General features: G+C 38.9%; 1 protein-coding gene across 1 annotated transcript in view; it reads left to right on the top strand.

Annotated features, from left to right (window-relative positions):
• PPP2CB (protein phosphatase 2 catalytic subunit beta) overlaps positions 1 to 769 on the top strand; it is a 35,150-nt gene extending 34,381 nt beyond the window's left edge. Inside the window, exon 7 of the mRNA XM_027599658.2 lies at positions 490 to 769. Within this exon, the coding sequence (XP_027455459.1) occupies positions 490 to 562 (73 nt within the window). The 3' untranslated portion in view covers positions 563 to 769. The remainder of the gene's footprint in view (positions 1 to 489) is intronic.
• The last annotated feature ends 21,032 nt before the right edge of the window (positions 770 to 21,801 follow it).

Raw genomic sequence — 21,801 nt, forward strand, 5'->3', positions numbered from 1 at the left:
CAATTTTTCTTTTTAAGATTTTACTTATTTAAGAGAGAGCATGAGCAGGAGGGGCAGAGGAAGAGGAAGAAGATTCCATGCCAAGTGGGGAGCCCTGGTCATGACCTGAGCCGAAGAAGGCACTTTACCGACTGAGCCACCCAGGCGCCCCTAACATCATTCTTAATCATGAAAGACTAAATGCTTTCCCCTAAAATGTAGAGCAAAACAAACGTCCATTCTAACAACTTTCATTCAGCTGATAATTATATTGCAGATCTTTTATGCCAGGCACTGAACCAGACATTGTCTGCTTCAATTTTCACCGCAGCTCTGTGAGATAGTTTTATGGAAGAACATACCTGCAGTGACTTGCCATGTATTATTCCAGTCCTAAATGTAGTAGAAGTGGGAAATCAATACTGCTCCTCCTACTACAATGTCTTATTTAATCATTTGCTTGCAAATTCAAATCCTTTAACTACTTGCTTTCTTTTTCCCCATTTATAGCCTTCAGTTTGACCCAGCACCTCGTCGTGGAGAGCCTCATGTTACCCGGCGCACCCCAGACTACTTCCTGTAAATTCCTCCTGGGAAAGCCCTGCCTTTGTATGTGGAAGTATACCTGGCTTTTTAAAATATATATATTTAAAAACAAAACAAAAAAAGCAACAGTAATGTATGTGTTTCTGTAACAAATTGGGATCTGTCTTGGCATTAAACCATATCATGGACCAAAATGTGCCATATTAATGATGAGCATTTAGCACAATTTGAGACTGAAATTTAGTACAACACTATATTCTAGATCGGTCAGTCTTAACAGTTTGCCTGCTGTATTTGTAGTAACCATTTTCCTCTGGACTGTTCAAGCAAAAAAGGTAACTAACTCCTTCATCTCCTTTTGCACTTATTTGGAAATTTTAGTTATAGTGTTTAACTGGCATGGATTGATAGAGTTGGGGTTTTATTTTTAAGAAATTCACAAGCTAACTTCCACTTAATCCATTACCCTTTATTTTATTGAAATGTATAGTTAAATTAACTGAAGAAAAGGTTGGGAGTATGTTGTCATAACACTTAAAAAGGTTTCCCTTCATTTAAACTAAATTACTGTTTTATGTTGATCTGCATATTTCTGTATATTTGTCATGACAGTGCTTGCATCCTATTTGGTGTACTGAGCAAATAAACTTTCCATTTTAAACAAAAATTGATTTACTGTGGTATGCTTTTTTTTTTAAGATTTTATTTGTGAGAGAGAGAGAGCACATGAGAGGGGGGTGGGTCAGAGCGAGAAGCAGACTCCCTGCTGAGCAGGGAGCCCGATGGCGGGACTCAATCCCGGGACTCCAGAATCATGACCTGGCAGTCGCTTGACCAACTGAGCCACCCAGGTGCCCTACTGTGGTATGCTTTAAATGAAAAGTTCTGCTATTTTGACACTTGATATAAAACCTCTTAAAAAAGACTGTTGAATCACAGATCTGTACCTCTGAAACAAATAATGCAATATATGTAAAAAAAAAAAAAACAGGAGGGGGAGACGAACCATGAGAGACGATAGACTCTGAAAAACAAACTGAGGGTTCTAGAGGGGAGGGGGTGGGGGGATGGGTTAGCCTGGTGATGGGTATTAAAGAAGGCACATCTGCGTGGAGCACTGGGTGTTATGCACAAACAATGAATCATGGAACACTACATCAAAACAATGTATGGTGATTAACATAATAAAAAATTAAATCTTGACCTGTGATAAACAGTTGTGTTGAGATAATTTAAGTGTAGTGTTCTTTGTGTGTGCTTTTACTAGGTAGTTTGTATTAATGTATTCAAGTATGGAGTGTATGCTAAAACTGTAGGACATTCTATAGCTAGGAAGAATCTTTTAAGAGCCAAAATATATTTTATCTTTATCCATTGCTCTAGAAATAATCCCCAAAAAAGAGTTTAGTAGAAATAGTAATAGCACCATTACTAATTAACATAAATTCCAAGTAGAGGAGGGAAATACAGAGTCAGTGTTAAGGGTGAGTGTGGGAGGGTGGAAGACACGAGAGAAAAATTTTTTAAGTCTTTGTAGAAGAAAAGATGGTAGAATATCTCAATAACAATGGACAGAGTTCTCTAGTAAAAGAGGATCAAATCTGATTTTTTTTTAAATCCCTGGTTACAAGGCACATACCAAAAGCAAAGTCAGATATGTTGAAAATAAGAAGATGGAATAGACCCAAGAAGATACTAATCAAAGGGAAACTGAAATAGCTATATCTACATTAATATTAAAATAGACTTTGAGGGGCGCCTGGGTGGCTCAGTCGTTAAGCGGCTGTCTTCGGCTCAGGTCATGATCTCAGGGTCCTGGGATTGAGGCCCACATCAGGCTCCCTGCTCTGCGGGGAGCCTGCTTCCTCTCCCACTCCCCAGTTTGTGTTCCCTCTCTCGCTGTCCCTCTGTTAAAAAAATAAAATCTTTAAAAAAATAAGATAAAATGGACTTTGAGGCAAAATTTAAGAATAGAAGATGAATACAAATAACTCTAAACTTGTATGCACATACCAAAATAGCCTATGTTAAAAGCAAAAATCCTGAGAAATCAGGTTGACAAGTTTTCATCTCAGTGGCAGAATTCAACTCATTTATTATTAAGTCAAAGATGTAGAGTATTTAATAACACATTTTAATAAGATTGATATAATAGAGGGGCCCCCGGGTGGCTCAGTGAGATCAAGCCCCATGTCAGTCTCCATGCTCTCTCCCTCTCCCTCTGCCGCTCCCCATTCTCATGCACTCGCTCAAAAAAAAAAAAAAAAAAAAAAAAATATATATATATATATATATAAAATAGACATAGGTAGATCTCTGTGCCCTAACAGAATACACGCACATTCTTGCCCAGTGTATACAGGACATTTATAAAAATTGGCAATTATTAGGCTCTAAGGCAAGTTTCAAAAAATTAATAGGACACCAAATTCTAACTACAATGCAATTTAGAAGATGCCACCAAAAAAGTGCTAGAACTGATGTATGAATTCAGTAAAGTTGCAGGATACAAAATCAATGTGCAGAAATCATTGCATTTATATACACCAATAATGAAGCAGCAGAAAGAAATCAATACCACTTTAATTGCACCAAAAACCGTAAGATATGAATAAACCTAACCAAAGAGGTAAAAGATATGTACTCTGAAAACTATAGAACACTTTTGAAAGAAATTGAAGAGGACACAAAGAAATGGAAAAATAATACATGTTCATGGATTGGAAGAAAAATAGTTAAAATATTTATATTACCCAAAGCAATCTACACATGTAATTTCATGCAGTCCCTATCAAAATACCACCAGCATTTTTCACAGAGCTAGAACAAACAATTCTAAAATTTGTATGGAACCACAGAAGACCCTGAATAGCCAAAGGAATGTTGAAAAGGAAAACCAAAGCTGGTGGCATCACAATTCCAGACTTTAAGTTGTATTACAAAGCTGTAGTGATCAAGACAGTATGGTACTGGCACAAATACACATAGATCAATGAAACAGACTAGAAAACCCAGAAATGGACACACAACTATATGGTCAACTAGTCTTTGACAAAGCAGGAAAGAATATCCAATGAGAAAAAGACAGTCTCTTCAGGAAATGATGTTGGGAAAACTGGACAACATGTAAAAGAGTGAAACTGGACCACTTAATACCATATACAAAAATAAATTGAAAATGGATGAAAGACCTAAATATGAAACCAGAAACCATCAAAATCCTAGAGAACACAGGCAACAACCTCTTTGACATCAGCTGTAGCAACTTACTAGACAACTCCGGGGTAAGGGGGGCAAGGGAAACAAAAGTTAAAATTAACTATTGGGACTTCATCAAAATAAAAAGCTTCTGCACAGAGAAGGAAACAACAAAATTAAAAGGCAGCATTTGGAAGGGGAGAAGATAATTTGCAAATGATATATGTCTGATAAAGTGTTAGTATCCAAAATTTATAAAGACCTTACACAATTTGGGGCGGCTGGGTGGCTCAGTCATTAAGCGTCTGCCTTCGGCTCAGGTCATGATCCCAGGCTCCTGGGATGGAGCCCTGCTCGGCAGGAAGCCTGCTTCTCCCTCTCCCACTCCCCCTGCTTGTGTTCCCTCTCTCGCTGTGTCTCTCTCTGTCAAATAAATAAAAATCTTAAAAAAAAAAAAAAAGTACTTACACAACACCCCAAAAAATAATTCAGTTAAGAAATGGGCAGAAGACACGAATAGACATTTTCCCAAAGAAGATGTACACACGGCCAACAGACACATGAAAAGATGCTTAAAATCAGGGAAATACAAAACTACAATGAGATATCACCTCACACCAATCAGAATGGCTAATATTAATAACACAGGGAACAACACATGTTGGCAAGGATGTGGAGAAAGGGAAACCTTACACTGTTGGTGAGAATGCAAAATGATACAGCCACTCTGGAAAACAGTATGGAGGTTCCTCAAAAAGTTAAAACTAGAACTACCCTATGATCCAGCAATTGCACTACTAGATTTTTACCCAAAGGATACAAAAATACTCATCCAAAGGGACACATGCACCCCGATGTTTATAGCAGCATTATCAACAATAGCCAAATTATGGAAAGAGCCCAAGTGTCCACTGACTGATGAATGGATAAAGAAGAGGCGGTATACGGGGCACCTGGATGGCTAAGTTAACCGTTAAGTATCCAATTCATGATCTCAGCTCAGTTCTTGATCTCAAACACAGCATGGAGCCTTCCTTTAAAAAAATAAAAAAGTGATTATATATATATATATATATAAAATCATATCTATGATGTGGAATATACATATATGGAATATATATCATGGAATATTATTCAGCCATAAAAAAGAATGAAATCTTGCCATTTGCAATGACATGGATGGAGTATATGCTAAATGAAATAAATCAGAGAAAGACAAATACTACATGATTTCAGTCGTGTAATTTAAGAGACAAAACAAATGAACATGGGGGGAAAAAAAGAGATGCAAACCATAAAACATATCCTTAACTCTAGAGAACAAACCAAGGGTTACTGGGGAGGTGAGTGGTGGGATGTGGTAAATGGGTGATGGGTAGTAAGGAGGGCACTCATGGTGATGAGCACTGAGTGCTATATGTAGGTGATGAATCACTCTACTGAAACAAATATTACACTATATGTTAACTAGAATTTAAATAAAAACTTGAAACTATAAAAAAGGCAAAAATTTTCAGAAGTACCTATTCTTTTTGAAATTTAAAGAATTAAGGTCAAAGATAAAGGAACTTTTAAATTCCATAAAATAGAATTTAGAAAAACCAGTTATGAAAAATGAAATTTTAAATGTGTGGACAAAATATCTGCACTAGCCAAAACAATTGGGAAAAACAAGAACAAGTACATTCACTTTCCTATGTCAGAACTTACTATAAAATTATAATTTTCAAGACAGTGTAGTATAGGTATATGCAGATACATAGATCAATGAACAAAATTAAGAGTCCAGAAATAAAGCCTTTCATTTATAGTTAATTATCTTTTGAGAAAGTGGTAAGGCAGTTCATTGACGGAAGGATTGTTCAACAAATGGTGTTAGGACAACTCAACGTCCACATGCTACAAAAGGACAAATGTAGATGCATACCTCATACTATAAACAAAAACTCACTAACAACAGATCAGACCTAAACATAAGAGCTGAAACAAACTTAAGAAAACACAGAACCCTGGGGTGCCTGGCTGGCTCAAGCAGAAGAGCATGTGACTCTTGATCTCGGGGTCAGGTGTTCGAGCCCCATGTTGGGTGCAGAGATTACTTAAAAATAAAATCTTAAGAAAAAAGAAAACACAGACCCCTTTGAGACCTTGGGTTAGGCAATGATTTGTTAGGTGTGATATCAAAAGAAAGGTTCATAAAATTTTTAAATTGATAAACTAGACCTAGGAAATAAACACTTGTGCTTAAATAGACAGAACTGAATGAAAAGACAATAGACTGCAAGAAAATATTTTCAAAACACATATCTAATAAAGGATTTGTATCTAGAAATCCAAAGAACTGATAAACTCATTAATAAGACAACCCAATCAGAACATGGGCAGAAAATATGAATAGACATTTCACCAAAGAAGACATACTATACTAATGGCTAATAAGTACATAAATGAAAGATCAACATCATTAGTCATTAAGGAAATGTTAACTAAAAGCACAATTGAGGTATTTCCCACCCATTAGAAAGGCTATAACAAATATGCCCTTATTTATTAGTAACAAATGTTGCCAAGAAAGCCTGGGAAGATGGCAAAGTAGGAAGATCCTAAGTTCACCTCGTCCCACAGATACACCTAGATAACAGCCACATCAGTGCAACTAACCCAAAAAACAATCCAAAGACTGGCAGAACAGACTCTCCATAGTTAATCATAGAGAGGAGACCCCATGGAAAAAAAATGATAGGAAAGGTGGCGTCCCAGGTGGGAATCAAACTAACCAGCAGGGAGGGAAAAAACTAACCCGTGAGATCAACCACAAATGGGAGGGACATCATAAGCACGAAAAAGGGAGAGGTAGGTCCACACCATACACCCCAGACACAGGAGACCTGCACTGGGAAGATGACTCCCCGTAATATTTGGCTTTGAAAACCAGAGGGGATTAACTTTGTTAGTTCTTACAATTAGTGGGGCTTAACACTGGGAACTTTAAAAATCAGCAGGGGAAAGCTGGAGGGAATAGGAAACTGAGTGCCTGCCCTTAAAGAGACAGTAAAACAAACAATCCTGCTGAGATATAGCATAGAAGCAGGAGTTTGAAAAATACCTGGAGTAAATGGGAAGACAATTTATTTACTAATCTCAGAATGTGTATTGGAGGGGAAAAGATCTTTAGGAGACTGCTCCAAGAACAAAAGAGCTGATGGGCACCATTTCCCTCCCCCACACCCAGCCTAGACATACACCTGTAGGAACCAGCATGACCACTCGCCACCTAACTTGTTAACAACGTGCACCCTGTCCCCAAGTTCTCCAGCCCCTGCCCCACCCAACCCACCCCACTTGGCAGGAGTCCCTCCAGAGTAGCTGACATGTCTCTTTCTGCAAACAACCCCCATAGTAGCCAACACAATTCCAAAGTGAGTCTTGCCCTGGAGAGTGGAGAAGATAACCACACATACCAGCTCCAATGCAGCACCAGCAGTGGATTGGGGACAGACATCTGGCCTGACTGCAGGTCCCACACATCAATGATAACCTCTCAGGGAACGATGCAGGGAGCCCACCCTCCAGTTAGGTGCAACTGCAGTCCCAGCAAACAAGCTGAGGGCAGGCATCTGGTCTGTCTGCTGACACCACCCAAATGCAAACCCAAGGTGGTCCCATACTGGCCCCTTAACAATACAGGAAACAAATTCTGCCCACAAAAGACAAAGAGTGCTATTGCAACCATTTGGACTGAAGGCAAATGTGGCTCAACCACAATAGGGTGGGTGCAATACACATAGGAGACATCCATGAAGCACCAGGTTCTGGTGAACGGGACACTGCACTGCAGAGTACTACAAGACCTCTGCTTCATAAGGCCATAACTTTCAAAAGCAGGAGACATAGCTGACTCTAGCACACAGAAACGGACACAAAGTTAGAAAAAATGAAGAGAAAAAGTATATGACCCAAATTAAAAAAAAAAACAACAGGAAAAAAAATCACCTCAAAAGAGCTAAATGAAATGGAGATAAGCAATAATGCCTGATAGAGAATTCAAAGTAATGGTCATAAAGATACTTACTGGACTTGAGAAAAGAGTGGAGAATCTCAGTGAGACCCTTAACAAAGAGATAGAAAACATAAAAGAGAACTAATCACAGATGAACTTAATAAATGAAATTAAAAATACACTGGATATAATAAATAGTAGACTAGAAGTGGAAGAATGGATCAGTGATCTGGAAGGTTGGTTATTGGAAAGCAACAGACAACAACTGGGAAAATTAAAAAGGATAATAAGAAATGAGACTAGGTTAAGAGAACTCAGTGATATCCTCAAGTGTAATGACATTCACATTATCGAGATCCCAGAAGAAGATAGATAAAGGGGGTAGAAAATTTATTTGAAGAAACAATAGCTGAAAATTTCCCTAATTTGAGGAAGGAAATAGATGTTCAGATCTAGGATGCACAGAGAGCCCCCAACAAAATCAATCCCAAGAAGGTCCTCACCAAGACACACAATAATTAAAATGACAAAGAGCAGTGATGAGAGATTTTTTTAAAGCAACAAGAGGAAACCATTACATACAAGGGAAGCCCCATAAGGCTATCAGCTGATTTTTCAGAAGAAACTTTGCAAACCATAAGAGAGTGGCATAATATATTCAAAGTGCTGAAAGGAAAAAAACCTGCAAACAGGGACACCTGGGTGACTCAGTCAGTTAACCATCTGCCTTTGGCTCAGTTCATGATCTCAGGGTCCTGGGATTGAGTCCCACATCGGGCTCCTTGCTCGGTGGGGAAGCTGCTTTTCCCTCTGCCTGCTGCGTTTCCTGCTTGTGCACTCTCTGTGACAAATAAATAAATAAAATCTTAAAAAAAAAAACAAAAACAAACCTGCAAACAGAAATACTCTATTTGTCAAGGCTATCATTCTGAACGGAAGGGGAGATAAAGTTTCCCAGACAAAAGGTAAAGGAATTCATTACCACTAAACCAGACTTACAAGAAATGTTAGAGGGAATTCTTTGAGTTGAAAGAAAGGCCTTTATCAGGAGTAAGAAAATTAGGAAGGAAAAACATTTCACATGTAAATACAAACATAATAAAAGTAGTAGATTAATCACTTATAAAACCAGTACAGAGGTTAAAGCACAAAAGCAGTAAAATCAATTATATCTATAAAAATCAGTCGAGAGACTCAGGAAATAAAAGTATGACATCATATACATAAAATTTTGGGAAAGGGTAAAAATTTAGTCCATTTTTTTTCAAGATTTTATTTATTTATTTGACAGAGAGAGACATAGCAAGAGAGGGAACACAAGCAGGGGGAGTGGGAGGGAGAAGCAGGCTTCCCGCAGAGCAGGGAGCCTGACATGGGGCTCGATTCCAGGACCCTGGGATCATGACCTGAGCCAAAGGCAGACGCTTAACGACTGAGCCACCCAGGCACTCCAAACTTTAGTCCATTTAAAATGGATTCAAACTTAAACAACCATCAAATTTATATAGACTGCTATGTGCATAGGATGTTATGTATAAACCTAATGGTAACCACAAATCAAAAATCTATGATAGATATGCAAAAAAGAAAGAGAAAGGAATCCAAGCATATCACTAAAGAAAGCCATCAAACCACAAGGGAAGAGAGCAAAAAGGAGAAAGGAACAACCTTAAAACAAGTAACATTGTGAAAACACAATGGTCTAAAATCTTTGGGATGCAGCAAAGGCAGTTATAAGAGGGAAGTTTATAGCAATATGGGCCTACCTCAAGAAGCAAAAAATATCTTAAGTAAACAAACTAACCTTAACACCTAAAGCAGCTAGAAAAAGAACAAAGCCAAAAGCCAGTAGAAGGAAAAAAATAATAAAGACTAGAGCAGAAATAAATGAAATAGAGACTAAAAACACAATAAAACAGATCAATGAAACTGGGAGCTAATTCTTTGAAAAGATCAACAATATTGATAACCTTTAATGAGATCCGTAAAAAAATGTGAGCAAACTCAAATAAATCAAATCAGAAATGAAAGAGGAGAAATAGCAATCGACACCACAGAGATACAAAGGATTATAAGAGAAAATTATGAAAAGTTTGTGCCAACAAATTAGACAATCTAGAGGAAATGAATAAATTCCTAGAAAAATAAAACCTTCCAAAAGTGAATCAGGAAGAAAGAGAAAATTTGGACTGATTCCCTAGCAATAAAATTGACTCAGTAATCAAAAAACTCCCAACAAACAAAAGTCCAGGACCAGATGGCTTCACAGGTGAATTCTACCAACACTTAAAGAAGATTTAATACCTCTTCTCAAACTATTCCAAAAAATACTAGAGGAAGGAAGGCTTCCAAATTCTGAGGCCACCATTACCTAGATACCAAAACCAGATAAAGACCTAACCAAAAAAAGAGAGAGAGAGAGAGAGAGAGAACTACGGGCCAGTATCTCTCATGAACATAGATGCAAAAATCCTCAAAAAAATGTTAGCAAACTGAATCCAACAATACATTAAAAAAAATCATCCACCACAATCAAGTGGAATTTATCAATACAGGGATGCAAGGGTGGCTCAATATTCACAAATCAATCAACATGATACATTATATCAACAAGAGAAAGGATAAAAACCATAGGAGCATTACAATAAATGCAGAAAAAGCATTCAACAAAATACAACATCCATTTATGATAAAAACTCTCAACAAAATAGGTTTAAAGGAAATATACCTTAACATAAAAAGGCCATATGTGAAAATCCCACAGCTAACATCATACTCAAGAGGGAAAAACAAGATCCTCTAAGATCAGAAACGAGACAAGGATGTCCACTCTCACCACTTTTATTCAATATAGTACTGGAAGTCCTAGTCACAGCAATCAAAGAAAAGGCATCCAAATTGGTAAGGAAGAAGTCAAACTTCCACTATATGCAGATGACATGATACTGTATATAGAAAACCCTAGAGACTCCACCAAAAAACTACTGGAACTGATACATGAATTCAGTAAGGTCACAGGATACAGTGTTAATATACAGAAATGCACTGCAGGGGCACCTGGGTGGCTCAGTTGGTTAAGCATCTGACTCTTGATATTACCTCAGGTCTTGAGCTCAGGGTTGTGAGTTCAAGCCCTGTGTCAGGCTCTGTGCTGGGTACGGAGCCTACTTAAAAAAAAAAAAAAAAAAGAAAAGAAAGAAAGAAAGAAAAAAGAAATCTACTGCTTTTCTATACACTAATAATGAAGTAGCAGAAAGAGAAATTAAGAAAACAATCCCATTTACAATTGCATCAAAAGGAATAAAATACACTGACCTCTACGTCTGAAAATAATACTACACTATGTTATTTAATTGAATTTAAATTTAAAAAAATTTTTTAAATACTTACTAAACTTAACTAAGGAGGTTAAAGGCCTGTATTCCAAAAACTGTAAAACACTGATGAAAGAAATTGAACATGACACAAACAAATGGAAAATTATCTATGCTCATGGATTAGGAGAACCAATATTGTTAAAATGTCCCTACTACCCAAAGCAATCTACAAATTTAACGTAATCCCTATTAAACTACCAAGAGCATTTTTGATAGAACTCAAACAAACTACCATAAAATTTGTATGAAACCACAAAAGACCCACATAGGCAAATCAATCTTAAAAAAGCAGCAAGAGGGCACGTATTGAATGAAGCATTGGGTGTTACACGCAAACAATGAATCATGGAACACTACATCAGAAACTAATGATGTAATGTATGGTGATTAACATAATAAAATTTTTAAAAATGCAGCACAAAACTGCAAGTATCATAATCCAAGATTTCAAAGATATACTAATCAAAATAGGACGGTACTGGCACAAAGAGAGACACACAGATCAATAGAATAGAATAGAGAGCCCAGAAATAAACCCCTGCTTCTATAATCAATTAACCTATGACAGAAGAGGCAAGAATATACAACAGGAAAAAGTCAGTCTCTTCAACAAATGGTACTGGGAAAACTGGACAGCTACATACAAAAGAATGAAATTGGACCACTTTCTTACAGCGTACACAAAGATAAATTCAAAATGGATTAAAGACCTACCGTGAGACCTGAAACCATAAAATTCCTAGAAGAAAACATAGGCAGTAATAACTTTTTGACATCAGCCATAGAGACATTTTTCTAGATAGGTCTCCTTTGGCTAGGGAAACAAAACCAAAAAAACTATTGGGACTACACCAAAATAAAAATCTTTTGCACAGTGAAGGAAACCATCAACAAAGCAAAAGGACAACCTACTGAATGGCAGAAGATATTTGCTAATGATATATCTGACAAGGGGTTAATATCCAAAATATATAAAGAACTTAACTCATTACAAAAAAAAATCAAATTAAAAATGAGCAGAGAATATGAATGGACATTTTTCCAAGAAAGATACACAGATGGCCGACACATGAAAAGATATTCAATCATCACTTACCATCACTGAAATGCAAATCAAAACTACAATGAGGTACCTGTCTTAAGCCTTAAACCTGTCAGAATGGCTAAATTAAAAAACACAATAAGTAACAAGTGTTGGCAAGGATGTGAAGAGAAAGGAACTGATGGGAATGCAAGCTGGTGCAGTCATTATGGAAAACAGTATGGAAATTCCTCAAAAAACTAAAAACAGAATTACCATTTGATCTAATAATTCCACTACTGGGTATTTACCCAAAGAAAGTGAAAACACTAATTTGAAAAGATATGTGCACCCCTATGTTTACTGCAGCATTATTTATAAAAGCCAAGACATGGAAGCAAACCAAATACCCATTGGTAGATGAATGGATAAAGAAGATGTGGTAATATGCAATGGAATATTACTTGGCCATCAAAAAGAAGGAAATCTTGCCATTTGCAACAATGTGGATGGATCAGAGGGTATAATGCTAAGTGAAATAAGTGGGTCAGAGAAAGACAAATACCATATGATTTCACTCATATGTGGATTTTAAGAAACAAATGAAGAAACAAAGAAAAGAAACAAACAAAAAGCCAGACTCTTATTTACAGAGAACAGACTAGTGGTTGCCAGAAGGGAGGTGGGTTAGGGGGATGGGTGAAACAGGTAAAGGGGATTAAGAGTACACTTATCTTGATGAGCACTGAGTAACGAATGGAACAGTTGAATCACTCTATTGTACACCTGAAACTAATATAACACTGTACGTTAATTATACTTGAACAAAAAATAACAAATGTTGGTGAGAATGTAGAGAAATTGGAGCCCTCTTACGCAGCTATAAAAAAATGTAAGCTGATGCAGCCCCTTTAGGAAACTGGGCAGCTTAAGCGTAAAATTACCTTATGACACAACAATTCCACGCCTTCATATGTACCCAAGAGAAACTAAAACACATGTTCACACAAAGACAACTATGCAAATATTTAGCAACATTAACTGTAATGGACAAAAAAAAACTGGAGACAATCTAAATGTCCATCAACTGCTAAGTGGATAGACAGAAAAGTTGTATTCATACAAGGGTAAAGTACCTTTAGTAGGAAACATATTACAACATGGATGAACTTCACAACATGCTGGTGACATGAGAAACTACATGATTCCACTTATAGGAAATGTCCAGAAAAGATAAATTCAGGGACAGAAGTAGATTAGTGGTTGCCTTGGGCTGGCCAGTGGGGATGAGAAGTAACTACCTAGGCATGAGGGATCTTATCGGAACAATGAAAATGTTCTAAACGTGATTTATGGTCATGGTCGTTTCATTTGGTAAACTTACTAAAAATCTTTAATTTTTAATTTAATTTTTTACTTTTTCTTAATTTAAATTCAATTAATTAACATACAGTGTATGAGTTTCAGAGGTAGGGGTCAGTGATTCAGTCTTATATAACACCCAGTGCTCACTACATCACATGCCTTCCTTTTTATTTTTTAAAGATTTTTTTTTTTATTTGAAAAGAGAGAGAATGAGAGAGAGAGAGCACATGAGAGCGGGGAGGGTCAGAGGGAGAAGCAGATTCCCTGCTGAGCAGGGAGCCTGATATGGGGCTTGATCCCAGGACTCCAGGATCATGACCTGAGCCGAAGGCAGTCGCTTAACCGGCTGAGCCACCCAGACGCCCCATCACATGCCTTCCTTAATGCCCATCACCCAGTTACCCCTTCCCCACTCCCCTCCAGCAACCCTCAGTTTATTTCCTATGATAAGAGTCTCTGGGCACCCGGGTGGCTCAGTCAGTTAAGCATCTGCCTTCAGCTCAGGTCATGATCTCAGGGTCCTGGGATCGAGCCCCACATCAGGCTCCCTGCTCAGCGGGAAGCCTGCTTCTCCTTCTCCCTCTCCCTCTCAATCTCTCTTAAATAAATAAATAAAATCTTTTTAAAAATGTCTCTTGTGGTTTGTCTCCCTCTCTGATTTCGTCTTGTTTTATTTTCCCCTCCCTTCCCCTATGATCCTGTTTTGTTTCTTAAATTCCACATAAGAGTAGGATCATATAATTGTCTTTCTCTGACTGACTTATTTCACTCAGCATAACACCCTCCAGTTCCATCCACGTCATTGCAAATGGCAAGATCTCATTCCTTTTGAGGGCTGCATAATATTCCATTGTGTATATATACCACATCTTCTTTATCCATTCATCTGTCGATGGACATCTTGGCTCTTTCCATAGTTTGGCTGTTGTGGACATTGCTGCTATAAACATTGGGGGGCACGTACCCCTTCGGATCCCTACATTTGTATCTTTGGGGTAAATACCTGTTAGTGCAATTGCTGGGTCGTAGGGTATCTCTATTTTCAACTTTTTTTTTTTAGATTTTTTATTTATTTCAGAGACAGAGTGAGTGAGAGCGAGCGAGCGAGCACAGGAGCAGGGGCAGGGAGAGAGGGAGAAGCACGATCCCCTGGGATCATGACCTAAGCCAAAGGCAGGCGCCTAACCTACTGAACCACCCAAGTGCCCTATTTTCAACTTTTTGAGGAACCTCCATACTATTTTCCAGAATGGCTGCATTCCCTAAAAATCTTTTTTTCTTAAGATTTTAAGTAATTTCTTACTTAACATGGGCCTCAAACCTAGAGCCCTCGAGATCAAGAGTCATGTGCTCTCCTGACTGAGCCAGCCAAAAATCTCTTATTGTACCCTTGAAATGGGAAAATTTTAGTTTAGTAAAACTGTTTACAGAACAAAATAAAACTTGTGCAATGTAACCAAACTAGTCTTTAAAGGGAAATTTATAACTGAATGCTTGTATTGTAATAAAGGAAAAGCTGGGAATTATGAGCCAAGTGTTTACTACTCCATAAAAGGTAAAAAAAAAATTACAGCAATTATCAAAAGAAATAAAAGTTTCCAAAGAAAAGAACAAAAGTTGGTCCCTGAAGATGAATAAAACATAAAGGAGAGGAAGGCACAAATAAAAGCATAAATTTGTAGAATAAAAGATACAGAAGGAGAAAAAAAGATACATAAGGGGAAAAAATTAAGAGGGCAAATAATATTTGCCAATAAATTGAAAACAGAAGCAATGAGCAAATTACTAGAGTATCTTGACCTTATCGAACGGATTCAAAAATAAATGCAGTCTAAATACTTATCTCACATTAAAGTAGTTGAATCACTCATTTAAACGTTATAAAGAATACATTAAGTACCAATGTTCATAGCAGCATTATTCACAATAGCCAAAAGGTGGAAACAACCAAAATGTCCATCAACAGATGAATGGATAAACAAAATGTGGTATATACATCCAGTGCAGTATTATTCAGCCATAAAAAGGAAATTGATTCATTTTACAACATGGATGAACCTTAAAAACATGCTAAGTGCAATGAACCAGACACAAAAGGACAAATATAATTCCACTTACATGAGATACCTAAAATAGGCATATTCATACAGACACAAAATAGAACAGAGATTACTAGGCCTGGGGGGAAAGGAGGCAGCGGCAATGGGGAGTCATTTAATGGGTACAGAGTTTTGGGATGATGAAAAAGTTCTGGAAATAGTGGTGATGGTTGCAGAATATTGTGAATATACTTTATGCCACTGAAATGAATACTTTCAAAAGGTTAAAATGGTAAATTTTGTTATATTTTACAATAAGACAATTTAGAATCATATTGCTATATTCACACATGGAGAAAAACAAAAACAAAAACCTAGTGGGCTTTTCACCAGGATCGTATTGACTCTCTATTACTTTGGGGAGAATAGACATTTTTCACATTGTGTCTACCAGTCTATGAAGATGACATATACCTCCTTTAAGTCCTTAATTTCTCTCAACAATGTACTAATATTTGGTGAATTCTTACCATATATTTGGTTTTTGTTTTTTTGAGATTTTTATTTATTGACTTGAGAGAGAGAGAGAGAGAGAGGGAGGGCATGAACTGGGCTCCCAGGCGGAGGGACAAGCAGGCTCCCCGCTGAGCAGGGAGCCCAACTCAGGGCTTAGGCCTTGAGGACCCTGCGTTAGGACCCTGAGATCACGACCTGAGCTGAAGGGCAGACACTTAACCGACTGAGCCACACAGGCGTCCCTGCCATATATTTGATTTTAAAATGTTGTCAATGACCACTTTCTTTCCATTTTACTTTCCAATTGTTTGATAATAAATAGAAATAAGTTGATTTTTAAAAAATATTGTGCCTGTATCCAGTAGACATACCAGAGGCACTTAATTCTTATACTTATCAAAAATTATTTTGGGGGCACCTGGGCGGCTGAGGACTCTTGATTTTGGCTCAGGTCATGATCTCAGGGTCATTGGGGCTCTGTGCTCAGTGGGGAGTCTGCTTGAGATTCTCCCTCTGCCTCTGCCCTGCCCCTTCACCTGTTCTCTGTTTCCCCTTCTCTAAAAAATTACTTTGAGTTTTTTGTTGTTACAAAATCATGTTTCTGTGAATACAAAGCTTTGTTTCCCTTCCTGATCTTTATGACTTTTTATTTTTATTATTTTTAAATGTTTTATTTATTTATTCATGAGAGTCAGAGAGAGAGAGAGGCAGAGGCAGAGGGAGAAGCAGGCTTCCCGCTGAGCAGGGAGCCCGATGCGGGACTCGATCCCAGGACCCTGGGATCATAACCTGAGCTGAAGGCAGATGCTTAACCATCTGAGCCACCCAGGCGCCCTCTTTATGACTTTTTAAAACTTTAATTTTTTAAGTAAACTCTACCCCCAACATGGGGCTCAAACTCACAACCCCTCTACAGGCGGAGCCCACCGGGCACTCCTATGACTTTTCTTATGTGTTTCATATTGCATTAGGTAAGACAACCAGGATTTCATGTTAGCTGTAGGTTTGGGGGGAGGAGGTATTTATTTATCTATTACCGTTATTTCTTTTAGACAGCATCTAGTTGGGCATTATTTTTTAATCCAATCAAGCACTCTGTCTTTAACTGAGGTATTTAAACAATTTAAATTTAATGAGATTATTGGTATAGTTAGGTTTAAATCTGTCATCTTACTATTTGTTTTGTATTTGTCCCATACATTCCTTTTCTTTCATAATTCTTTTGGATTAAATATATTTTATTCCACGTATCTCCTTAGTGTCTTACTAGTGATACTTCTTGGGTTTGTTACTTTAGGACTGGTGGCTTCAAGATTGGTGGTATACATCTTTAAGTCTCCCTTCAAGTGCTATTACACCACTGTACGTATAGAGTAAGAACCTTTTACTAGAATACTTCCCTTTATCCCCTCACGCTTTGTGCTATTAGTGTCATACATCTTTCTTTTACAAGTATTAAAAATCCCATCTAACTTTATTACTTTTGTTTAAATAGATGATCACTTAAAAGGGATTTATACAAGGAAAACCTCTGCTGTGTTCACTCATGTAAATGGATACTATTTCCAATGCTCTTTATTCCTTTGTGTAAATTCATACTTCATGTAGTATAATTTTCTTCTGCCTTAAAGACTTACTTGAATATTTCCTCTCCCTTTTTTTTTTTTAGATTTTATTTATTTGGGAAAGAGAGCACAAATGGAGTGAGGGAGAGAGGGGGAAGCAGACTCCCCGCTGAGCGGGGAGCCCGATGCGGGACTCGATCCCAGGAGCCTGGGATCATGACCGAGCTGAAGGCAGACGCTTAACCGACTGAGTCACCCAGGCGCCCCTGAATATTTCTTACCGGGCAAGTCTGCTGGTGATGAATTCCTTCAGCGTTTGTATGTCTTACGTGTTCCATTTTGAAACATATTTCCAGTAGGTATAGAATTCTATCACTCCCCAGACTCATAGCCCATAGCCCCCAGTTCCACTAACGTTGGGGGGGTGGTCTGCTATTACCTTGAGCTCAGGGTAGGGCTTGGAGTGCTAGGGTTTTCTGTGTGCCTGCTGCCCCCTCAGTTTTCCGTTGGACCCGCATACCTGTATCAGGGAGGGGGTCTTCCTCCATGCTCTCTCCCTGTATGTCTAGCTGCAGCCTGCCGTTGCCTGGGGTCGGCGCCAAGCTCACGGCAGGAGCGGGAGAGACGCCCTATCCCCCCAAATCAGCCTCCATCTCAGGCAGGCCCTTTGGGCTTCGGCTGTGGAGGTGAGGTTTTCTTAGTATTCCCGCTCCTCCCACCGGCGGCCGCCAAACTCTGCCTTCTCCCTGGGGTGGGTCCAGGGTGCTTGTTTCCTGCGCCACCCCCAGCAATGGCAAACACCTGTTACCTATCTGCCCCTCCTCCTGCATCTGCTCCTCCTCCGGGAACAGACTGTTTTTGCTTCTCTTCCCCTAGTAGCAATAAATCTTTCCCTGTGTCTCAAGAGCGGCCGATGGATTTCGCTTTTACTACTTCTCCCCAAACAGTCAATCTTTGCCAGTGTCCTGTGGTCACTGGGCGAACCGCCTGTGGTGGATTAAGACTTTGGGGAGAAGGCTCCCCGCAAGCTAGCGGAGCTCTGAGCTTGGTCCTCCGCAGCCAACCAGGCACCTCATTTGCAGCCGGGTTGGCTTCCCCTGGTCTCCTGCGTCGCTCCTGTTCCTGGCCATGAGCACCTGGTGAAGGCTGGTGGGGAAGAGCTTTCCGCCGAGTGCAAACTCCCTTTGCGTCCGAGGCCCCGGGGCAGGACTGGCTTCATGGCGTGTGCCCTGCGCAATCAGCCACAGACCCACACTGAGAAGGTCCTTAGGCTCGGTTTAATGCTCTGCTGTCACCATCTTGAATTCTTCTTTTTTCAGCAAGGTTTCCCACACTTTCCTTTGGCACTAAGGCCAGCAAATTAAGTAGGCAGTCCCGCTCCAAAGTGATAACAGTGGCCCACGCCTGGCCTTTAAAAACGTTTAAAATCTTAGCTGGGTTTTTATCTGTTTGTGGAACACGCACAGTGCTGCCATGTTGTGCCAGAGGTAAACGGTCCGTGTGTCCTGGCTCTCCTCGTAGTGGATTACCCCTCTTTGGAATTCAGGTTCCGTGAATTCTTTGCAGGCTCAGCGATCCGAGGCTCAAAAAATGTTACGATTGTGTGTATCATCCAGCTGTTTCTTGTTGGAGTGAGAGAAGCATTCTTTGCAGCTTTCTTTATCCTGAGTAGAAGTCCCAAACTGCTGGATGGTTTAGAACTTATTTTTAGGATCTGTTTCAGCTGGCAGAACAATTAACTGATGAAGACTAGTTCCCCGCCTCCCCGCCTTTAAAGGAGAATGTCACATTAAAAAAAAAAAATCCTTTAGAAAAAAATTTTTTCCCTTTAGAAAGGGTTTGGGTTTTTTTTTCCCCCTTTAGAAAAAGATCGCATTATGTTTTTTTTATTTTCTCCCATGACAAAATAGCCCTTAGTATCACAGGCATAATAGTTGGGAAACCTAAAGTGATATTTATGTTGTTTTTTGATAACAGGTAACTATTGTATTATCAAACTCAAATGAGTTATGTGCCGCATCGGTCCATTACAAAGTGAAGCATGGGACACCTGCGTGGCTCAGTCGGCTGAGCGTCTGACTTGGTTTCTGCTCAGGGCATGATCTCGGGGTTGGGAGCTTGAGCCCCCAGTCAGACTCCACACTCAGGGGGGCAGTCTGCTTGAGATTTTCTCCCTCTGCACCGCCCCCCCACTCTCCCTCTCTCTCTCAAATAAATAAATCTTAGAGACGCCTGGGTGGCTCAGTCAGTTAAGTGTCTGCCTTCGGCTCAGGTCATGATCCCAGGGTCCGGGGATGGAGTCCCCCATTGGGATCCCTGCTTGCTGGGGAGCCTGCTTTCTCCCTCTGCCTGCAGTTCCCACTGCTTGTGCGCTCCGATCTCTCTGACAAATGATATTTTTTATAATTATAAATCTTTAAAAAAGAAAAAAAAAAGGGGGTGCCTGGGTGGCTCAGTTGGTTAAGCGGCTGCCTTCTGCTCGGGTCATGATCCTGGAGTCCCGGGATTGAGTCCCGCATCGGGCTCCCTGCTCGGCAGGGAGTCTGCTTCGCCCTCTGACCCTCCCCCCTCTCATGTTCTCTCTCTCTCATTCTCTCTCAAATAAATAAAATCTTTAAAAAAAAAGTGAAGCATGAACCGAGATGAAGAATAACAAAATTATGGCATGTTTAAATAGTCAGAATATTCTTTAGTGTATGTTAAGATGTAGGTCTTTTAAATAAGTCAATCAGAGAAAGACATGTATCATATGATCTCACTGATATGAGGAATTCTTAATCTCAGGAAACAAACTGAGTGTTGCTGGAGTGGTGGGGGGTGGGAGGGATGGGGTGTCTGGGTGATGGACATTGGGGAGGGTATGTGCTACGGTGAGCGCTGTGAATTGTGCAAGACTGTTGAATCAGAGATCTGTACTTCTGAAACAAATAATGCAATATATGTTAAGAAAAAAAAGAAGATAGCAGGAGGGGAAGAATGAAGGGGAGTGAATCGGAGGGGGAGACGATAGACTCTGAAAAACAAACCGAGGGTTCTAGAGGGGAGGGGGTGGGGGGATGGGTTAGCCTGGTGATGGGTATTAAAGAAGGCACATCTGCGTGGAGCACTGGGTGTTATGCACAAACAATGAATCATGGAACACTACATCAAAAACTAATGATGTAATGTATGGTGATTAACATAACAATAAAAAAATTTTTTAAAAAGGAAGAAAATGGGGGAGAACTTAAAAAAAGATGTACGTCTTTTAAATTTTTCAATTTCAGTCTTCCACTGAAGTATATTATTAAAAACAATAATAAGCAGGCCAAGTCGAAATAGGATTCAAGTTAGTTTTCCCTCGGGCTATTCTTTTTTTTAAATCTAAACTATTAGTCACAGCTTTCTCATATATCACTTGACAAACTTACAGGTCTGTCTTTTTAAAAAATCTGAAGCCTGTTGATATAATGAAAAATTATACAAAATTAGAAAGAAGAGTATAAGGTAACCCAATGTATCTTTTACTTATGTTTAATATTTATTCAGCAATATCCCCACCTACTGTCCTCTCCCCATTTTGAAGCAAAATTTTACCATAAGTCCTATCTATTGTAGCATGTATCTTTAGAGATATTTTTCTCACCTAACCACAATGCCAATAACACACCTAAAAATAATAATTCCTTAATTATGTCTAATTTTTCCAACTCATTGCAAGAGACTATGGTATAAAAGAATATTATTAACCAAGAATCTAAAGATTTAAGGCATTTGTAATTCCTTTCCCTATACCCAGAAGAATTAGCTTTTGTAACCAAGGAAACAAGCATCTATCATTAGCCCTTTAGCTATCCATGCAACATAGTGTTTTTTCTTTGTTTACAGAAAAGAAAACTGTATCACCACATAAAGAAATGGCCCTAATGATTTTTGTGTTAGAAATTGGGGGGACAGGAGGAAACTATTCCACAAATTTTAAGGACCATTTGTTAATTACTAAAATTTGGCTTTTTAAACAAGAACAAAGATTTTTTAAAAGATTTATTTTAGGGGTGCCTAGGTGGCTCAGTTGGTTAAGTGTCTGCCTTCGGCTGGGGTCATGATCCCAGGGTCCTGGGATCGAGCCCCAAGTTGGGGGTCCCTGATCAGCAGGGAGTCTGCTTCTCCCTCTCCCTCTCCCCCTGGTTGTGCTCTCTCACTCTGTCAAATAAAT

Source organism: Zalophus californianus, chromosome 2 (assembly GCF_009762305.2).
Source record: "Zalophus californianus isolate mZalCal1 chromosome 2, mZalCal1.pri.v2, whole genome shotgun sequence".
Taxonomy (NCBI): Eukaryota; Metazoa; Chordata; class Mammalia; order Carnivora; family Otariidae; genus Zalophus; species Zalophus californianus.